Source organism: Umbelopsis ramanniana (assembly GCF_025399195.1).
Source record: "Umbelopsis ramanniana AG unplaced genomic scaffold K450scaffold_29, whole genome shotgun sequence".
In the NCBI taxonomy this organism is placed as follows: domain Eukaryota; kingdom Fungi; phylum Mucoromycota; class Umbelopsidomycetes; order Umbelopsidales; family Umbelopsidaceae; genus Umbelopsis; species Umbelopsis ramanniana.
The window spans coordinates 138,328-155,677 of record NW_026252115.1 but is presented as its reverse complement, the minus strand read 5'-3'; the positions used below and the strand labels follow the sequence as shown (position 1 = coordinate 155,677).

The 17,350-nt window shown below is 43.2% G+C and overlaps 8 protein-coding genes across 8 annotated transcripts; 1 reads left to right on the top strand and 7 right to left on the bottom strand.

The window, feature by feature from the left end:
- On the top strand, positions 1 to 2,187 carry K450DRAFT_242217 (uncharacterized protein). Its single transcript, XM_051589215.1, has 2 exons — positions 1 to 1,841; positions 1,907 to 2,187. Exons 1-2 carry the CDS (start codon positions 27 to 29, stop codon positions 2,126 to 2,128), a joined length of 2,037 nt encoding a protein of 678 aa, XP_051444452.1. The 5' UTR covers positions 1 to 26; the 3' UTR covers positions 2,129 to 2,187.
- Positions 2,188 to 2,326: 139 nt separating this feature from the next.
- K450DRAFT_242215 (uncharacterized protein) lies at positions 2,327 to 3,771 on the bottom strand. Its single transcript, XM_051589214.1, has 2 exons — positions 3,304 to 3,771; positions 2,327 to 3,210 (listed from the first exon to the last, which is right to left on the bottom strand). The coding sequence occupies exons 1-2, from the start codon at positions 3,730 to 3,732 to the stop codon at positions 2,524 to 2,526; spliced, it is 1,116 nt and encodes a 371-aa protein (XP_051444451.1). The 5' UTR covers positions 3,733 to 3,771; the 3' UTR covers positions 2,327 to 2,523.
- A 39-nt stretch (positions 3,772 to 3,810) lies between these two features.
- Positions 3,811 to 6,852, bottom strand: K450DRAFT_242212 (uncharacterized protein). The gene is made up of 8 exons (XM_051589213.1): positions 6,643 to 6,852; positions 6,490 to 6,583; positions 6,300 to 6,404; positions 6,059 to 6,221; positions 5,799 to 5,996; positions 4,766 to 5,714; positions 4,461 to 4,696; positions 3,811 to 4,354 (listed from the first exon to the last, which is right to left on the bottom strand). The coding sequence occupies exons 1-8, from the start codon at positions 6,726 to 6,728 to the stop codon at positions 3,948 to 3,950; spliced, it is 2,238 nt and encodes a 745-aa protein (XP_051444450.1). The 5' UTR covers positions 6,729 to 6,852; the 3' UTR covers positions 3,811 to 3,947.
- A 148-nt stretch (positions 6,853 to 7,000) lies between these two features.
- K450DRAFT_271985 (uncharacterized protein) lies at positions 7,001 to 8,515 on the bottom strand (the record flags this gene model as incomplete). The annotated part of the gene is made up of 1 exon (XM_051593033.1): positions 7,001 to 8,515. The coding sequence occupies one exon, from the start codon at positions 8,513 to 8,515 to the stop codon at positions 7,001 to 7,003; it is 1,515 nt and encodes a 504-aa protein (XP_051444449.1).
- Positions 8,516 to 9,257: 742 nt separating this feature from the next.
- K450DRAFT_242199 (uncharacterized protein) lies at positions 9,258 to 11,935 on the bottom strand. The gene is made up of 16 exons (XM_051589212.1): positions 11,638 to 11,935; positions 11,520 to 11,583; positions 11,435 to 11,457; positions 11,326 to 11,369; positions 11,055 to 11,129; positions 10,863 to 10,976; positions 10,718 to 10,799; positions 10,573 to 10,640; positions 10,413 to 10,514; positions 10,263 to 10,342; positions 10,148 to 10,195; positions 9,899 to 10,085; positions 9,698 to 9,835; positions 9,569 to 9,638; positions 9,418 to 9,493; positions 9,258 to 9,358 (listed from the first exon to the last, which is right to left on the bottom strand). Exons 1-14 carry the CDS (start codon positions 11,879 to 11,881, stop codon positions 9,576 to 9,578), a joined length of 1,332 nt encoding a protein of 443 aa, XP_051444448.1. The 5' UTR covers positions 11,882 to 11,935; the 3' UTR covers positions 9,258 to 9,358; positions 9,418 to 9,493; positions 9,569 to 9,575.
- Positions 11,936 to 12,523: 588 nt separating this feature from the next.
- Positions 12,524 to 14,178, bottom strand: K450DRAFT_242191 (uncharacterized protein). Its single transcript, XM_051589211.1, has 4 exons — positions 13,870 to 14,178; positions 13,709 to 13,802; positions 13,368 to 13,648; positions 12,524 to 13,298 (listed from the first exon to the last, which is right to left on the bottom strand). The coding sequence occupies exons 1-4, from the start codon at positions 14,108 to 14,110 to the stop codon at positions 12,634 to 12,636; spliced, it is 1,281 nt and encodes a 426-aa protein (XP_051444447.1). The 5' UTR covers positions 14,111 to 14,178; the 3' UTR covers positions 12,524 to 12,633.
- A 63-nt stretch (positions 14,179 to 14,241) lies between these two features.
- K450DRAFT_271982 (uncharacterized protein) lies at positions 14,242 to 15,423 on the bottom strand (the record flags this gene model as incomplete). The annotated part of the gene is made up of 7 exons (XM_051593032.1): positions 14,242 to 14,366; positions 14,437 to 14,560; positions 14,648 to 14,780; positions 14,848 to 14,985; positions 15,055 to 15,116; positions 15,192 to 15,284; positions 15,349 to 15,423. 7 exons carry the CDS (start codon positions 15,421 to 15,423, stop codon positions 14,242 to 14,244), a joined length of 750 nt encoding a protein of 249 aa, XP_051444446.1.
- Positions 15,424 to 15,513: 90 nt separating this feature from the next.
- Positions 15,514 to 16,930, bottom strand: K450DRAFT_242183 (uncharacterized protein). The gene is made up of 3 exons (XM_051589210.1): positions 16,557 to 16,930; positions 15,976 to 16,483; positions 15,514 to 15,908 (listed from the first exon to the last, which is right to left on the bottom strand). Exons 1-3 carry the CDS (start codon positions 16,866 to 16,868, stop codon positions 15,604 to 15,606), a joined length of 1,125 nt encoding a protein of 374 aa, XP_051444445.1. The 5' UTR covers positions 16,869 to 16,930; the 3' UTR covers positions 15,514 to 15,603.
- Positions 16,931 to 17,350: the final 420 nt, after the last annotated feature.

The window sequence follows — 17,350 nt, the reverse complement described above, 5'->3', positions numbered from 1 at the left end:
GCACTTGTCCTTCCAGCAACTTTGTTATGACAACAATTGCTAGCGACTACAATGTGTTCTCACTGATTATAGCACCCTGTTCTAATTGTGCCCAGAAACACGTTCAGTGCGATGGAATGCAACCTTCTTGTTCAACTTGCTTAAAAGACTTTTGTGAATGCATGTACAAATCTCGGGCTAATGTCGAACTTGGAGACAGGGAGCGAGCAGAGAGGATCAATTTACGAATTCACAACCTCATAAACAACATTTTCTCGCTGACTAGGCCGAAGCAAAACCCAGTTCTACAAATCCAGAACCAGTCGAGTCAACAACCTACGTCCCAGGCTATCAAGCAGTTGCAGGCCAACAGCTCTAACCATGACAATGCGGGTATGTCCGGGCAATCGGAACAGTCGACTATAATTAAGAAAGAAAAGGACGACTTACCGTTCAAGCTGCCCGCGGGATGGCGGTTAATTACTCAAGGTGGTGGTCTTAGTATGGAGACCAATATCCATACCCTTGGCGAGCTCTACAATACCTTACAGGCTATCCGGCAAGAGCTGTTCTACGAAGGCAGTCCACCGATTAGTAAAAATTTGGGAGATCCTCGGGCCACGCGAAGTCGAACAGGGGGACCAGCCGGTGTGGACCGCTTGACATTAAGGCGGCAGTATGGGTATTATATTACATCTCCGGACTCATCTCTTAGTCCTGCCAAACGGAATTCTGGCAACCAACTGGCTCGATACCCACCCGAAGTTTTGGATAGATTAATTCAATTGCATCTTAATTGTACATCACATTGTCCTGTAGACAAGCAGGCCTACCTTTGGCGTTACAGAGAGCGCAAGCTACCAAGACCCCTCATCTATGCCATCTATGCATGTGCAGCCTTGCATGCTTACCGATGCCACCCCGAGTTTGATCATCTTGACTACCTTGAAGACCTAGCCGAAAAGTCCTATACACTGGCAAGAGACTTGGTGAACTTTGACGAAATGCGCATGATTACTATTGAAACCCTTATGGTCATGCAATATTACAAGGCTGGTTGCGGTCAGCTTCGTGAAGCTTACAGCATTTTTGGATCGGCTGTTCGAATGGCGCATGCATTACACCTGTATGAAAACTGCAACAATCCCCATGCCTCCCCTCAAGAGCGAGAAAATAGCCGACGTTTGTGGGCATGGATAGCATGGTTTGATATGAGCTATGTGATTTTCAGTGGCTACGTGCCCATGCTTTGCGACGACAAAACACGGCTTATACAACTTACAGCCCAACCCACTGATGATGAATCAGCTCGAGACTTTATTGAATCCCGAAGTTTGATTATTCAAGGGTTACAACATGGCGTTCGATACGCACTTAGTAAAGACGAAGATAACGACGGTTGGGAACTCGGAATCCCAAGCCCCCGAGCTATGAAGCTACTGGATGATTTGCATCGCTGGCGAGCGTCTTTAAAACCCACCTTTGAAGTTCCTGAACTATCTCCAACCCTCGAAGGTGGCGACGGACATCCCAAATATACCACTCGACATCGTCACTTATACCTCAAACATGCACAATACTACATTTTCCTTCTAGTAATCCACAAACCCTTTGTTAAATCTCTGCAGCCAGAATCTGCAGCGTCATCCATTGACGATGCTGACATTGAGGACGAAAGCAGCTTCTCGTTTGAAAAGCATGCACTTGACATATGCACTACCGGTAAGCAAAGCCGGAGTCAATGGGGTTTGGGTAACAATGAAAGAGGACTGACATTTTTCCCAATTGCAATAGCCGCATTCAGCCTGACGGAGATCGTTTCCATCTATGGCTCAGTCAAGGATTACTGTATGTTTACTCAGGTATGTGATCACCACCCATGGAAACTTCTTATGAAGCAACCTATTAATGCCGTTGTTGTCCTTAGCTATTGGATGGTTTGGCATCGGCTGGACGAGTGCATCTATTAAATGCCGGCATTTTACAAGCAAGGAGGCCTATGGTGATCAAAAAAGATCTGAGGAAAAAGTCCTTGGTAGCATTGCAAAGAATCATACAAGTCATTAGTAATGGGCCTATCTTCAAGTTGGCTCAAGCGCAAGCTATGGTCAACGACTTCAGCAACAAATTAGCTAGTTCAACGTTTTGAAATAATAAATTGAAAGTCCCCAGAAAGATGAGGTGGAGCTTCACAATAGTGAAGGAGTGACAATGGTTTCAATCGGATCTCCGACGGCTTTCATTTGCTTGATGAAGAGATAGCCACATTGTGATAATCACAGCAAGCCCCCAAAGCGGGTACCGACCGTGCTCTACCAGCATCATGTGCTCAGCCAAACCTCCAACATCCGCTTATCTAGAGTTTTATTTTTTTTGAATCACAGCACCGGGAAGCTACAAAAGTAGATACGGAGACCTCGGTTTGACCCCAGCCTCAAGCAAAAGTGAGGTGGGGGGATGGAAGGGTTTTTTATATATATATATACAGTGGGTGGAAAGAGAAAAGGGATGGGAAAAGAAAGCACCAAAGAAAAAAAGAAAGGCTTAGTTCAGAATATTGTCTATTCGCATGACAGTTGAAGTATGCAATGGATCCTCTTGCGCTGATGTTGAAAAAGGGTCTTCTTCCTTGGAGGGGTGTAAAATAGTAGATAAGAAGTTTTCTTGAGGTTCTTCACGGTTCAATCGAGTTTGTTGAACATCAAGATTCACAACAGTTTGTTCATCTATGGGCGTCGTCGTATTGTGTACAGTATTTACAGCAGTTCCGCGGTCAGTCGTTGAAACTTTGATCGTTACACTGGATCGTGGTGGTGTCACAGGAGACATTCGAAGCATCGAAGGGGAGGGGGTGTTGGATGATATATCAGATTCTTCCGTGGGGTAATAATGAGACGTATCATCTGGTTTAAAGGTCGAGGGACTAGTGAGTCGAAAAGGCGGTGAGGAAGTAAAGGGATCCACGTCGGTGTGGTGGGTATCATATTGTGAGGAGCTACCGTCAAAGTGTGATACTTCACTGTCACTACTTGGTCCTGACTTGCTTGGGTTTTTCATAGATCTTCGATTGGCAATACTGCCTCTAGCGAAAGCGCCATCCGTATACTGATTCATGTACTCTGGATCTAGAGTCCAGAATCCGCCTTTTCCTCTATTTTCTTCCGGAGTGATTTCTGACTTTGGAACTTTCTTAAAGCACTTGTTGAGGGAAAGATTGTGTCGAATGGTATTCTGAGCCAAAGTTTGAGAAAAGGGAGAGTGACATTAGCTTAACCGTGCAGAGGATGAAAGATCTGACTATGTCTTTTTTATTGGTAATATTACCTGCCAGCCAGTGTCCTCTGCATTATATAGTGCTGGATATTTTTCCGTAATCCATCGATATATATCTCTCAGCGTCATCCGTTTGTTGGCGGTGGTCAGGATAGCTTGAGCAATGAGCGACGAGTACGAAAACGGGGGTCGCCGCCGTGAACGTCTCTGTGGTTTCTCTGCAGCTTCGGGCGAGACAGGAATAAACGATTCCGAGACGATATGTTGCTTGAGCTGCTCATGTTGGCGATCGGTCGTATACTGTTTAACGGAATTCACTCGTGGGTAGGGATGTCGCATAGCCACAGGAATTCGTGGAGGGTATTCGTAGGCAAATTCATGTTGCCCTCGTTCTTGATTGGACTGATTCCTTTTGTCTAGTCGAAAAACGTCAACATGTCCTGTTGATGGGGTTGGCCGTTTTGGTTGGCTTCCCATCATCAGCTAAGAGTCTTGAGAGAAAAATAAAAAAAGGTGGAGATACAAAAAACCGACAGCAAGGAAAACTCAGCACTTTTTCCTGGTTAATAAATTTTTTCCATTGGTCTCTCATGGTTGAGCTATCCCATTCAACCATTGGTGAAATGGGTTGTATTTAAAATTAAAAATATGTTACAAAAAGGATGGGGGTCTTATATATACGCAAAGTGATTCAGTCAAGTTTCCAGTTCTTGCAATATGTTTTGAATGATACCGGCCAAGTGAGGTTTGTTGTCCAACATACCCTTTAGACGGCAGGTATATGGCTCAAAATACGGAGAGTTCCCTTTGTGTCGTGCAAAGTTGTGCAAAAGTAATGCGGTGGCAAGAGGAATGCCATGATGCTCATGATCATGGTGGTGCTCGCAAAGGTGTTCGAAAAAGTGAGTGCCGAGGTGAGAGGCGATAGAATCACGCGTATTCGATTCACCGTCTGGGATATCTGAGCACTCCATCCAATGGCATTGGTACGGTTCACTTCTGGTACATGGCGGTACGTGGTCGCTGAAAACGTGGTGCTGCAAGTGGAGTTCGTTAGGGAAGGTCTGTGCGCAGTTGGACCACTTGCAAGTAAATTCGTCAGCTATAAACAGAAATAGCAGAAAGATCATGGTTAATAATTTTCATCCCAATTTATACAAAATATCACTCCCCTTTTTCAAAAAAATTCTTTCCCTGGCAGCACTTACAATCTTCCAAGATCGCCATTTTGATTTGAATTCCATGAACAACAATTTGTTCGGGGGCGGCTGTCGATAGGTCTCCACCAGTCACAGTGAGTTCGGGATAGGCGATCTTGAACACCACAAGGAACTTGGTCAGGTCAAGCGGCCGTTCCATGCCGAACCGAGTTTCGTACAACAGATAAAGATCGTCCAAAGAGAGGTTGGATTCTGAATCGGCTACCTCAAATTTCTGCTTGAGCCTAGAGTAGTTGGATGCAAATGAGCTTAGTTGAAGCAGGGCAATACCAAATGCTTTTAGGTATACTCACCATCCAAGGCATCGGTACGGCTCATCCATATCCTGATAATGGGTGAGACTGGGAATGTTACAGCCACGATCTTGACAAAGGTCAGTGGCAGGCTGAGCTGATGCTGGGTAAGATCGCTCAGGAGGAGTTGGTTTGGAAGAGTCGTAGGTCAGAAAACTTGTCAGTAAGCTTATGCCGTTACCAGGGTACATATGAAGTAGCTGAGTGGTAAATTCTGGCCACGCTGAAGTATACACGTAAAAAAATTCAAGGGTTCTTGTGACGAGGTCTTCATCATCAATGAGGAGGAGCTGAATCAATCGCTTGACATGATCAGTATGATCAAACAAGAATGGATAATGATCGGTTTTTTGGATAGCTAGGTATGTCAGTGCCTTCAAGACACCAATGATGATTTCTCGATCGTTGGAAAAAAGTAGTTTCAACAGATTGGTGGCATAGTCGTCGTGTTGTGATAATGTGACATAGCTGGAAATATTGTCGAGAATATCCAATGAATGCTGTGTAAGTTCGACATATTTAGTGTTTGTTGGTAGCAGGAGTCCAGCAACGACCATTTTCCGAATAATGGTATTAGATGCCATGAATTCTGCATCTGAGTCGACAAAAGACAGATTACGCAAAATGCGAAAAGCATCAAACGCTAGTGCAAGGTCAACTGGTGCTGCGTTCGAGTCTGTATCTTGTTGAAAATCCATGGTATCGGCATCATTGTCCAACAAATCCGTCTGATGTGGTCGCAACTTCGGATCTGAAAATACCGGTTGAGCAAATGGAATCAGAGCATGTACGATGGCCGCGAGATAGTCGTTGGTAACATTTTCTGGCAATTCGAAAGACAGCTTTAAAAGGTAGACCATGGCCGATTGAACGTCTGCAGGCTTTCGGGATACCAGCATATTACATATCATCGAGAGTTGCTCTTTTGGATCTCCAACTTTATCTAAGGCTGGTTACGCCAAAAAAGAAACTTCATTAGGGCTACCATTTTCTTGGATCCAGTAAAAGTCATAAAACTTACTTGGCTGCGTACGACTGACTAGCTTCTCAACGGTTGGAGGTTGACCGGCAGCATCAAGCATGGAAGATAGCTGATTGAGAAAAGCATCCAGATTTTCCATGTTTTCGGCTGACGAAAGGTTATACGTATCCTTGTCTGAGAGAAATGAAGTCGGTCGACGCACAGGGGCGATGGGTAAAATGGTAGGCTCTGCTGAGTTGGGACTTAGGTCTGAATTATGGGTTAGAGGATTATGTTCAACTTTCAATGATGGAATTAACATTTTTTCATACCACTGCCTTTGGAGTTCTTTCTGCGCTCTTTTTGCTTGGGGATTGTGTAAGGCGGACGAGCCTTTTCTTTACCTTTGCTATTTGTCTTGGCAGCAGTCTTTGGCTCATCGGCCATGGAAGGATTCCATTCTTGTCCCCACACCTTTGTCTTTTCCCATCCAAGCTATAGATTGAAAAAAAAGTCGAGATATTAAAACCACAGTGTTCACTATCTTGACAGGTTGTAAAGAAAGGGACATACTAGATTCTTCTTGTACACTGATTTGAGGACATAGGCGCTGTTGGTGCAAGTCGATTTGAACTCAAAACTTTCGCCGAGGAGCTTCCAGATACGATCTTGAGTAACCTATTGTCAAATTTGTTTAATATTAGGCGCAAGGTATGTATATACGGCTATGAATTGACTGAATGTGTTTGATTCACTCCATTACCTGTTGGTACCCTCCGGAAGCCATTACTTCCTTGTATAGTTTGAGTAGGTCTAGCTTTTGCCCACCTAAAACAGGCTCAGCTTGTAGTGTTGTTCTATGGGGAAGGTTAGACAATAGCAATTGGAATGTACTGCTTCCATGTAACTTATTTACCCATGTCGTTCGTGAAAGACTTCGAGATCCCGAATAAACCGCAAGTATTCGGCTGATCGGTCAATTGCGTCCTTCGTCCTAGGCATTGCTCAGTATCCAGCTGTTTTTTCACCTCTATCAGCTCTACTTCACAAAGTATAGCGTTGAAAACTTGTTGAGAAAGAATAGGTGGGTATGTTTTAAGGTGGTTTGGAGAGCAGGGAAAAATTGAAGACCGAAAAAAAAAAAGAAGCAGTGCGCAAAAAATTCATTCCACTCCTGACAACAAAACCTGTGTCTACTGCCAGCTCAAGAGACCACCTAAGGCACATGGCATTGTAACAAAAAAATTCTATTATTACAGTTAGCTTGTGATTACTTAATTACTGGAACAGGACGATCCATGGGTCCAGCCATGCCAGTTATCATCGTGTTCTACGCTATGTACAATGTTATTAAGAAACTCCGTAGTTCCACCTAACGTAATATTAACCAATTGTCCATGCTGTCGGTGCAATTCTGATAGTGAGAAAAGAGATTCCTCGTTGATCATGTCGCAGCCTACCAGAATGAGTGTGACTAAATTTGGGCAGTATTTGGAGATGCTGACAACGCTTTGATTAGTGATGGAGGTGATGTTGGAAAGGTCAAGATATTGAAGCTGTGGTAGCCGTTTGACCAAGCATTCTATTGAATCATCTATAATTTCGTCTTTTTTGTCTATTAAAGTGGGTTCGTTTATTGGCGTGCTTGTTTCTGATGCATCAGGTCTACTCTGCCCAAGCTCTATTTCGTTTTCCGATGGGCTTCTTCTTGCCAGGCTTAAATGGCGCAGGGCGACGCAATGTTCCGCTATGACTCTGACCTCTTTGTCCCCAATATATGCGCTGTATGCCAAATCCAATGCTTGTAATGAGGGTCCACACGTTATGGCAAGGTATGTTATAGTGTTTCCGCTTAAATTTGCACAGCGGCGTAGATAGATCTCCTGTAAACTGGATCTGGATACAGAGGACCAATGTTCAGTTGCCGAATGTCTTATTAACGTCTTGATCCCCGTATTGGTTAATCCGGTGCAGCCATTGAAGGAAACCTTTTGTAGACGATGGAACCGCTGCAAGATCAGCGATACACCTTCATCCGTTACTAGTACACAGTCACTGAGATCAATGCAATTGAGGGTATATTGTAGTTTGCCTTTGGACAGATATTGAAGTCCAGCATCGGTGATATTTCGACATCCAGCCAGCGATAAATTTTGAAGTGAAGTACAGTACATTGCAATATCATTGAGAGTATTGTCACATACGAGGCTCTCGCGATATTCAAACGTGAGGTGTCGAGCATACTGGCCCAATTGTTTTTGAGCAAGCGCCAATTGAATATCATACCCATCGCGATACTCTGTTGCGTCTAGTGATTGGTGTACGAAATAAGGGTTGTCCAAGGAAATCGATGTTGGCCACATGGTTTGAATTGGAGTATAATATATGTCCGACAATTGCTTATCCAATTTGTGGTAAAATCGAGGGCTTCGCCAAAGCAACGGAGTGGCAACACCGTTCCAACTCTTACAGACCTGAGAAGCTTGCAGTAGCTCATGCTGATTCAGATGCTCAAATATTTTGGATGCGAGCTCGGACGGGAACGACGCAGTACCGAAAACAACCTGCTTGTGGGGTAGTCGATGCTGTGGTCGATATGTCCGAGACTTATCAACATGTCGAAAGTGTCGTAGTCTGAGATACTGGATGCATTCTGGTGCAAAAATAGTCATGGCATACAATAGCCAGACAGTGTTGTTGGTCAGAATAGAACTCAAAAACAAGTTGATACTAAGGATCAAAGTCAATTCTAAGCAGTGATGTATTCCATCTCCTACTTTGAGCCTCATATCAGCTATCCAAAGTTACCACAATATGGGGCGAAAGGATAAGGAGGTGACACGGCGGCAACGGTAAATTCCAAAAGGAAAGAATCAAGAACTTAAAATCGAAAATATCATTATTATTTAACACAACAAAAGTTACAGTTGCAACGCTTAGTGTTTGCAAGTTGATGTGGTTGGTCTTTAAATTTCAGCTGCCACAGTCTTTGTGACATATTTTGATAAAGGAAGGGGAGAAAAAACAGGTGCTTCCTCTGCTGATCTCTCTCGGAAAAGCAAATTTTTATTTACATTTATATCATACGAATGTTGCCATAATTGAAGAGTGGGCAGAGCATACTTCTCTAGTCATTGTTTGCCTTGGACATCAATTGCATGACCTGCAACTCCGCTACACAGTGTATAATGTCAACAACCAACCAGGCCAGATTCAAAAAATAGGACATAGCGACGGTCCGCTGACTCACCTTTGACAATGCTCAGTTCAGCTTGAAGAGATGCAATAAGTTGAACTTGATCATCGTTGGAGCTGAGCTTTTGTGCTTCGGACTGTACAAAACTTAACCGTAGCTGTTGCTCAAGGGTATGAATTTTCATCTGATCTTGCTTCGCTTGCGCTTTTAATCGACCAACTTCTTGTTGTAGACTCTCCTTATCCGCTTTCAATTGCACAAGTTCTTTAGCAGGAAGACCAGAAGGCGTGTCGTTGGAACTGATAGCTGATTGGGCAAGCTTTTGGCTCAATTCATCCGCGGCATCCCGTTGTGGAGCATCACTCGAATGTACACGAAGGCTATCGGGTAACGAATCGTCGCTATCAATTTTTCGTTTGCTGTAATCTCCCAGGCCCTGAAAATAGCGTTGAGTGCAATGTATGCTAAATTCAATTAAACTGAGGGTAAACGTACCGATGGCGTCAAAATCATTTTAGTAAACGATGTTGATGAAGACGATGTTAAGATCAGTTTGGTGAGGTGATTGATACTTTAAAGAAGATAAGATAGAATGTACTTTAGTTAGGCTTATAGATAACTGTAGCACCCAGTCAAAAATTCCTACCGTTCTTTCAAGGCTGTACGAACAAGCTCCATGTCGCGCATTTGTCCTTCGTGCTGTAGTAAAAGCACCGCTATAATAAATAAGCTTGCTCCTCATATTAGGCGCAGTTCGATAGGATGTCAGACTGACCTTGCGTTTTTCCGCCTGCATGATATCCTCCTGTGCCATTTGTTGCTGGGCTAAAAGATCGTTGCCGGCCTCCAACTTCGCCTTCAAGCTCGATATTTCAGTTCGATATTGTTGCAATAGTGCCTTGTCATCGAGTATCTATTTTTTGATGTTAAGCCGAGTTACGTCAATCAAACAAAAGCAGCTGAAATCAATAATTACCTCGTTTGTCTTGGCGGATGTGACTACTAGCTTTACTCTTTCTGCAAATTTAAGTGTATTCATGCTTTCTTCCATACTCGTCATTACAGGGCTTATAGTACATATGACTGCCACTCTGGCATTTCCCGATAACGAAGGTTGCAGTATTCGTGTAAGTTTAGAGTCACGGAATGGAATATGGCTAGCTCTGATATAATAGAGTATTAACATGTGTGGTTTAAGCGCTAAGTTTTGGTCAGTGCCACCTACCCCTTTGAATCAGTCAGCTTTGATATGACAGTGCCCAGTGTAAGCAAACTAAGTGATCATTGGGTCATTAGAAAGGTTCACGACATGTCAAAGTTAGCATGGTGTGACACCGTACCTTTTGTTGATAAAAGCACCTTCCTTTTGTCTGTCAAGGTTGGTGGTTGCTTTTTCTGAACCAGCAAGATCAATGAGATTCTGTTGACATATATTTTCAAAACATGATTTACACAAGCAATACGACATACTCAACACGGGGGGCCCTTACCAATTGTGATATGCGGATCGTTGATTTGGCATTGGAAGCAGTGCTACGATCTCGATGAGTTTGTGTCGATGCATTAGGTTCCCTTTCCTTACTCTCAATAATCTGGCACGTACATGGTAAGTCAAAGACACATCTTTATGCTAGTCAAATCTTCACTCACCATTCGAAATATTGTGTGTGAGCGGCTACTGTGTAGATTATAATTTGTAGTGCTGACATGTCGATTTTCTATGATTCGTTGTTATGCTTTAACTTAGTAATCTATTTCATAACGTACGTAAAATGCATTAACATAATGTAAATACCTTCTCCTTTCTGTATAACCTTAAGTGCCTGTTTTGCATTGGTAAGGACCTCCTCTTTTAAGGGACTGACATAAACGCCTCTCTGTGGCACAATGCATGTTAATAAGTTTGTACCTATGTGTGTATTAAAACCTAATGATCGTACTTGTTTATCTTCATGGATTTTCAAGTCTTGCGTTCCCGGAGAAAGCAAATCATGGATGGCTTCATTATATATTTCAAGGTACGAAACTCGCAACAAAAATTCTCTCGTAGAGTTCTGGGAAAAACAAAGCCAATCAGTGGCCGCTGCAGGTACATACAACCTCGAACAGTCTCCGATATGCCAACAACTCACAGCTTTGATGTACTCAAATACATCATTAACGGCACGAGGTATCACTCCAGGTTCGTTGTGTGTTCCTGTAATCGGCTGTTAGCTTAGTTACCATTGTATCAATGTTGCACATAGTTGCCACACTGACCCATCTGTCATAAAAAAGAAGGTGGTATCATCAGTATTGTTTTGATATGATGGATCGAGTTTCGCTTATCATCCTCACCATTGTCTGCAATCGATAGATTTAGCTATGAGTTGAATAATAATTGAATCATGTGATAGAACTTACATATGTTTTTCCACTCGCAGTTTGTCCATATGCAAAGACAGTACCTAGACAATTGATAACGGTTGGTAAATCGGAGGTGATGTCGGTAGTAATTTGAAATCATGTTTACCATTATAGCCTTCCATAGTCGAACTGAAGAATGGTTTATACGTAAATACTAAATCATTGTAGAAGACATTGCAATCCACGCTTACTTTACGAGTTTAGCTACATTGTCGTCATATATGCGGAAGTTATCACTACCATACAGGACTCTATCTGTTTAACAGGGTTAATAAAAGTAAATGACACAATGCGTGACAAAAAGCGTACCATAACGATATTTATGTCTTGCTCTGTTCTGACGCTCAAAACCTTCCGCAATAACAATACTATTAAGTGTTGTATCAATATCCCAGCATACTTCACGCTGACCCCTGGCTTCTGATGCCGACATGGGCCGACAACGTACAGCGACTTGCACATTTTCGGGGGATTGACTCTTTGTACTTGACTGTGTACTATTAATCGAGCCATTTCTACTAGGGTGTGGTATCGACCCTATCTTGAAAGACATGGGGGGAATGGCGAGGTGTACAGCAGTTGAGTTTTGTGAGGGGTCCAAGCGATGGGGAGAAAGGCTAGGTTCAAACTCCGACACTCTAATTTTGCCTATGAAAGGGGTTGGCCGAGTGCAAATGACCACCGAAAATTTGTAATATTATCTGCGTGCTCCTCTCCAGAGGACTTTCCTTGAACAACTTGGAAACTGCATATATCTGCGTCCAGTGTTATAACCATAAGTTCGGAAAAATAGCCATTGATAACGGTACATACTTGAAAAGCTGAGTTTTGCAGCATTACTTCCATCCATCATGCGTTCTCCTGAACCACACCGCCAAGAGGAACGAGCAGATGGAGCGAGACAAATGATCTTTAGTAAGGAGTCACATTTGCCTGTGCTCTAATGAAGAGCGTGGGCCACTTAGAAACAACCAAAAAAAAGCGTAAAAAGTCATGTATTGTACACAGTGGAATGAGATCAGGCTTTCATTTTATAGAACAAGGGGTTCTTTTGCTGGTCAAGCAGCTATGTTACCTTCCACATGAGGAAATGAAAACAGCTTCAATCATTATAATTTCTATTATGTAGAAGGTGTGACAAGGAAAAGGGAAGGCAAGCACTTTTGATGGGTAGTGAAGGAGCTAACACAAAGACTTGAACGAGAATAAAGTACAGCATGGGGAGATTTGACATCGTTTTTTTTTTACCAACTCTCAGTGTTAGGTTTACGGTATTATCTATATGCAAGTTGCACATTGTTTTGATCAGAGAGTTTTATCGTTCTTTCCAGGACCTTTCATTGCTTGTACAAAGCTGATGACAGGTGTTTGTCGACCAGACGCAGCGGCGACGTTGGACGGAGGGGCTAGGTCAAGATTAGGCGTGCCGACACGGCGTGGACCGAAGTTGGTCGCAACAGGGTTGAAGAATCCAGCATTCATACCTCCAGCAAACCCACCAGCAAATCCACCCGACTTGGATTCCATTTCCGCTCGCTCCAATGCGCCATCCCTCTCCACCTGTACACAGAGTTCTTTCAGACCTTCAATCTTGCTCATCAACAATTCTATGGCCAGCTGTCGGACTTCCTGCATATCGGTATCGTCAGATACCTGAATATGAATGGTTCCAATCAAACTTCCCGGTTCATTTGGCCAAAACCGGGGTAGTGATGTGGATCGTACACCTTGGATGGTTTTCAAATTCTCGACCGCCGCCTCAACCGTACCAGCAGTATGATCATCTACTTGCAGTAACAACACCGCAGCGGAATTCTTGATCAGCGGAATGACGGACAAGAAAATAAGAACAGCAATGAAGATAGAGGCAATTGGGTCGAATCCAGTCCAGCCAAACCATTTGATCAAAAGGGTCGAAATGATAACACCGACGGAGCCTAAAGTATCGGCTAAGATGTGCAGAAAAACACCTATTACGATAGGAGGTTAGAAATTTTTACCGGATTTACGTAAAAAAAAATAGCAGTGGGTCCGCTTACCCTCCATGTTAGCATTATGGCCATGTCCGTGATCGTGCCCGTGTCCATGACTATGTCCATGGTCGTGTCCATGGTCGTGTCCATGTGCGTGTCCATGATTGAAGGCAAATATTCCTACAAGGTTGACAAGCAGGCCAACAAAACTGACTAACAACAGCCTATGGGTATTCATCTCCGGAGGATCCAAAAGTCGTTGGATAGCCTCCGAGACAATGCTAATAGAGATCAAGACCAGAAACACGCCATTTGCGAATCCACTCAACGTCTCTACCCGATTGTACCTATCCAAACAAAGGCGTAAGACAACAGATTTGAATGAAATCGCATTCCCTGTTACTTACCCATAGGAATACTTGGTATTCGGTGGCCACTTTGCCATGACGGATGCGAACAAGCCAACTCCTAGGGCAAGGCAGTCAAAGAACATATGGATAGCTATTGGTGACAGTAAGAAAGTCAGTTTATGAAACGCCGGTTTGAATGAGTGCCTGTCGCAGCTCACCGTCTGAAATGAGACCCAAGCTGTTTGTGATGGAGCCGTATACAAGTTGAACGAACATGTAAGACAGATTCAACAACAAGAAGTAAAAGATCTGTCTGGAATCTTGGTTTTCGAGAATTATCCGTAATGATTCCTTTAAGAAGCGAAACCATGACCCTCCAACAGGAGACTTCCCGTAGCCCATTTCCATTGAATCTGCGTAGGTTGGCAGTTCAAAGAGGCCATTGCTTGATACACCCATGAATGCAAATGCTCAGGGTCAGGAAGGGAAACAGTAAAATGGACTCTCAGATGAGGGAAGGGTTAAAAGGAAAAAAAGCGTATCTGAGTTTATTTCAGTTATGTAGCCACGTTTTTTATTTTTGGGTCAGTTCATGGAATCTGACTGAAGGACGTAACCACGCGTCGATTCAGTCTGTCTTGTTGTGTAAGCGGTGCAATGTCAGGACGGTCAGAAAGGACGACTTGGAAGCCAGCTTCTTCAGCGGCTATGATTTCTGCAGAGGAAGAGTTAGCGTGGAGATACATTATATGTTTCTTCAAATAAGGGGTCCAGGGCAGGAGTACCTTTCACGTTATCACTAACGAATAGGATGTCCGATGGGTTAGCTTCAATAGCCTTTGAAATGGCGATGTAAGAGGATGATTCTATTTTAGAGCCAATGGAGGTATCGAAGTGACCTGAAAAGTACTAGACAAGACAACATAAAACACTAGGTTCAGTATACGTGAAACGAAAGGCAATCCGCGTTACCCTTTTACTTTCGTATTTACTTACAGGCAAAAGGTCGCCTTTTACTGAATGTCCAAAAAGTAGCTTTTGGGCAGGTACGCTGCCAGATGAATAAATATAGATCTTGCAGCCTTGCTGCTTCCATCGGTCAAAGGCGGGAACGACATCATCGTACACTCTAAATAACATCACCGTGTCAGCGCTATCTCTTTGATCAAAGTCCTAAGCGATCTAGATACACTTACTGGCCACAGAGTTCACCAGACTCATAGCCTTCCTTCCACATATATCCCTGAAAGCTCTTGAGGGCGCCTATTTTGCGATCCTCCTGCATTTGCCATTCTATACATTGTTGAACGGCCGCTCGAACCTGATCTGCGTTGCTAATAAAGCAAGGCATTGTTGGTATGTAGGTATATTAAACAATTTCTTTTGCTAAGAAAGCAAATTACCTGCTTGTTTCATGAGGAATAAGGACGGCTTGCTTGATACCGGCTTCGATATCCTGTTCAGCCTACAAATTCACCAGCCAAACTTTATCAGCCAATAATAATTTGAAAATCTTGAATTATCAATACGAAGGACTCACCTGTTGTCGCAACAATTCAATTTGCTGATCCAGTCCTGGTGAACCCCAATTTTCAGTCAAGAACTTATAGAGGCCGGATGTTACATATGGAAACTGAATGCGAACGGTTAAATCTCTTGAAATGGGTTGACTGCTGGATAGTTGATAGAAGGCTTACCAATACGTCTTTTACAAAAGTAATAGGTGTAGTTGTGCCTTCAATGTCGAGGATTACGGTGTTATAAGTCGGCATTTATTATTAGTAGTATAAAGATGCAAAGCGTTAAGCGAATAGGGGATAAAACGTGGCCTAGCCCAGCCAAAAGAAAAAAAAAATAAAATTTGAGGAACAGCGGAAGCACTAACAAATTTACAAGGGGAAATAACTCGAGAACAATTAGTCAAAATACAATTAATCGAAGTACAATTTTTTTTAACACTCTATCATAGTTTGCTGTGTTTCTGATTGCGGTCGTCTCCATTTTCCTCGACTATCGAAGGTACCCAGACTGCGAAGTCGAATGTCGAGGCCATCGGCATACATGCATATCCACATCAAGATACGCGATCCAAGCGGGTGAGGCTGACATACCAAAAACTGGTATTTCTCTTTGGCGGTCATTCCACCATTTGTATCAAACACACTCATTTCTGTGTGAAGTTCATGGCCCAACACGTAGTGCATTGTAGCATCTCTGATACATCTCATATAAATGTACCACGACACATAGACAATGACTGTAACAGAGTTTAAACGTTAATGAGAGCGATATCTCCAATTTGGGTATAAATTTCTGTGACTTACACAAAGCCAATAAGACGTCAATGGTATAATGGTAATGAGTGAATATAATCATTAAAATGCCTGCCGCGGCGATCAGATAGAGCAGCCAACCCAAGATCCTGTTGGCTCTGGCATGAATACGCCAGGCAAGAGCACACGAAGCCATCACACACGTGTGACCAGAGAATATATTGTCTCCACATGATTGGTCATTACCAGCCACTGTCTCAAAGAAGGCTCCAAATCGCTGACCCACTGAACCTGAAATCGACAGGGTAGGAGGAATGCATCCATCTCGAAGGGGTGAGGGCAAGGTGGTAACTACTATGGTAATGCTCCTAAATAAGTAAAGCCATCCCATAATGAAACACCATCGACGTAATATTGTCCATCGCGTAGTCCAGTCCGGGGATTGAAGGGCCAGACCTATGACGGTGCATATTATGGTGGTTTCTAACAAATAGTTGACTAGTTGGACATTCGATACATATGGAAGGGCATCAAATAAAAGGTCTTGCAAGGCTGGTGTCTGGTCTCGGTGATTGTCGCCGTTAGTAGATCAAAAAAATTTTCTAGTACATACATAGCACGACTATTTTTACCTTGCCTGGATATACGTAGCTATATCGAATGTCGGAAAGTTGAGCCATAAAACACTCAATCATACCGCATAGGATGAGCCAGATGATGCAAAACAGCAGACGGAAAGCTTCATGGTTGAAGAAGACAAAAAGGACGTCTTTCATCGATTTGATCTGGAAAGGCGGCTCAAGGGGTAAATTGATGAAACCAATACGTTGCCATTCTCGTTCTTTGGGTACAGCAATACTGCCTGGTGAGGTTGCAACGCCTACTCGGGCCAGATCAGATCGCAAGAACGTTTTATGAAAGAACCGCGAGTAAGAGGGTTTCATGGAAACTCGAGGACGAAAGGGTGAATCTGCACAAGGAAGAAAATAATAAACCAGGTGAGATCAGGTTTTTATTTTTAAACACTTATTGGGAAAGGCACACGAGCTGTCTGCTGGTCCGCTAAAAGGATCTCTCCTTGCGGACACCTTCCACCCGATCTCATCACCAGTTTGGTTTTTTTTTTTTCATTAGATGTTATTACATTAAGGTACAATATGAATACAAAATTTCTAGAGTGTTTTCAAGCAAATGCTACATGATTTTTAAAAAGCTAAATTTGCTGGGGAAGAATCGAGGCGAGCGCCTGTTGTATGACAGCTGAGCCGCAGATGGATTTGTGGCTTTATATTGTGGAGTGCCAGGTATCCAGCTTGAGCTGTGCAATTTGCAATCCGATATTTGATGGTCCAGCATCAGTCCAATCAGTGAGCGCCATTGTGCGACTAGGAGTAACCATGGTTATAGCTTCTTTTTCATGAGGTAA

What these genes read in the sequence shown, in the direction of transcription:
- K450DRAFT_242212 (XM_051589213.1), bottom strand. Translation starts at nt 6,728, where the DNA reads ATGCCTAGGACGAAGGACGCAATTGACCGATCAGCCGAATACTTGCGG. An exon ending in CCGTACCGATGCCTTGGATG is followed by an intron (nt 4,697 to 4,765) that starts GTGAGTATACCT and finishes CAACTACTCTAG; the next exon opens with GCTCAAGCAGAAATTTGAGG. An exon ending in AATGGCGATCTTGGAAGATT is followed by an intron (nt 4,355 to 4,460) that starts GTAAGTGCTGCC and finishes TTCTGTTTATAG; the next exon opens with CTGACGAATTTACTTGCAAG.
- K450DRAFT_242183 (XM_051589210.1), bottom strand. Translation starts at nt 16,868, where the DNA reads ATGAAACCCTCTTACTCGCGGTTCTTTCATAAAACGTTCTTGCGATCT. An exon ending in GCTACGTATATCCAGGCAAG is followed by an intron (nt 16,484 to 16,556) that starts GTAAAAATAGTC and finishes CACCGAGACCAG; the next exon opens with ACACCAGCCTTGCAAGACCT. An exon ending in TGACGTCTTATTGGCTTTGT is followed by an intron (nt 15,909 to 15,975) that starts GTAAGTCACAGA and finishes ACTCTGTTACAG; the next exon opens with TCATTGTCTATGTGTCGTGG.
- K450DRAFT_242191 (XM_051589211.1), bottom strand. Translation starts at nt 14,110, where the DNA reads ATGGGTGTATCAAGCAATGGCCTCTTTGAACTGCCAACCTACGCAGAT. An exon ending in CTTGGGTCTCATTTCAGACG is followed by an intron (nt 13,803 to 13,869) that starts GTGAGCTGCGAC and finishes TGTCACCAATAG; the next exon opens with CTATCCATATGTTCTTTGAC. An exon ending in AATACCAAGTATTCCTATGG is followed by an intron (nt 13,649 to 13,708) that starts GTAAGTAACAGG and finishes TTGTTTGGATAG; the next exon opens with GTACAATCGGGTAGAGACGT.
- K450DRAFT_242217 (XM_051589215.1), top strand. Translation starts at nt 27, where the DNA reads ATGACAACAATTGCTAGCGACTACAATGTGTTCTCACTGATTATAGCA. An exon ending in ATTACTGTATGTTTACTCAG is followed by an intron (nt 1,842 to 1,906) that starts GTATGTGATCAC and finishes TGTTGTCCTTAG; the next exon opens with CTATTGGATGGTTTGGCATC.
- K450DRAFT_242199 (XM_051589212.1), bottom strand. Translation starts at nt 11,881, where the DNA reads ATGTCTTTCAAGATAGGGTCGATACCACACCCTAGTAGAAATGGCTCG. An exon ending in AATGTAGCTAAACTCGTAAA is followed by an intron (nt 11,458 to 11,519) that starts GTAAGCGTGGAT and finishes ACCATTCTTCAG; the next exon opens with TTCGACTATGGAAGGCTATA. An exon ending in GGTGCTTTTATCAACAAAAG is followed by an intron (nt 10,196 to 10,262) that starts GTACGGTGTCAC and finishes ATGATCACTTAG; the next exon opens with TTTGCTTACACTGGGCACTG.
- K450DRAFT_242215 (XM_051589214.1), bottom strand. Translation starts at nt 3,732, where the DNA reads ATGATGGGAAGCCAACCAAAACGGCCAACCCCATCAACAGGACATGTT. An exon ending in CAGAGGACACTGGCTGGCAG is followed by an intron (nt 3,211 to 3,303) that starts GTAATATTACCA and finishes ACTTTGGCTCAG; the next exon opens with AATACCATTCGACACAATCT.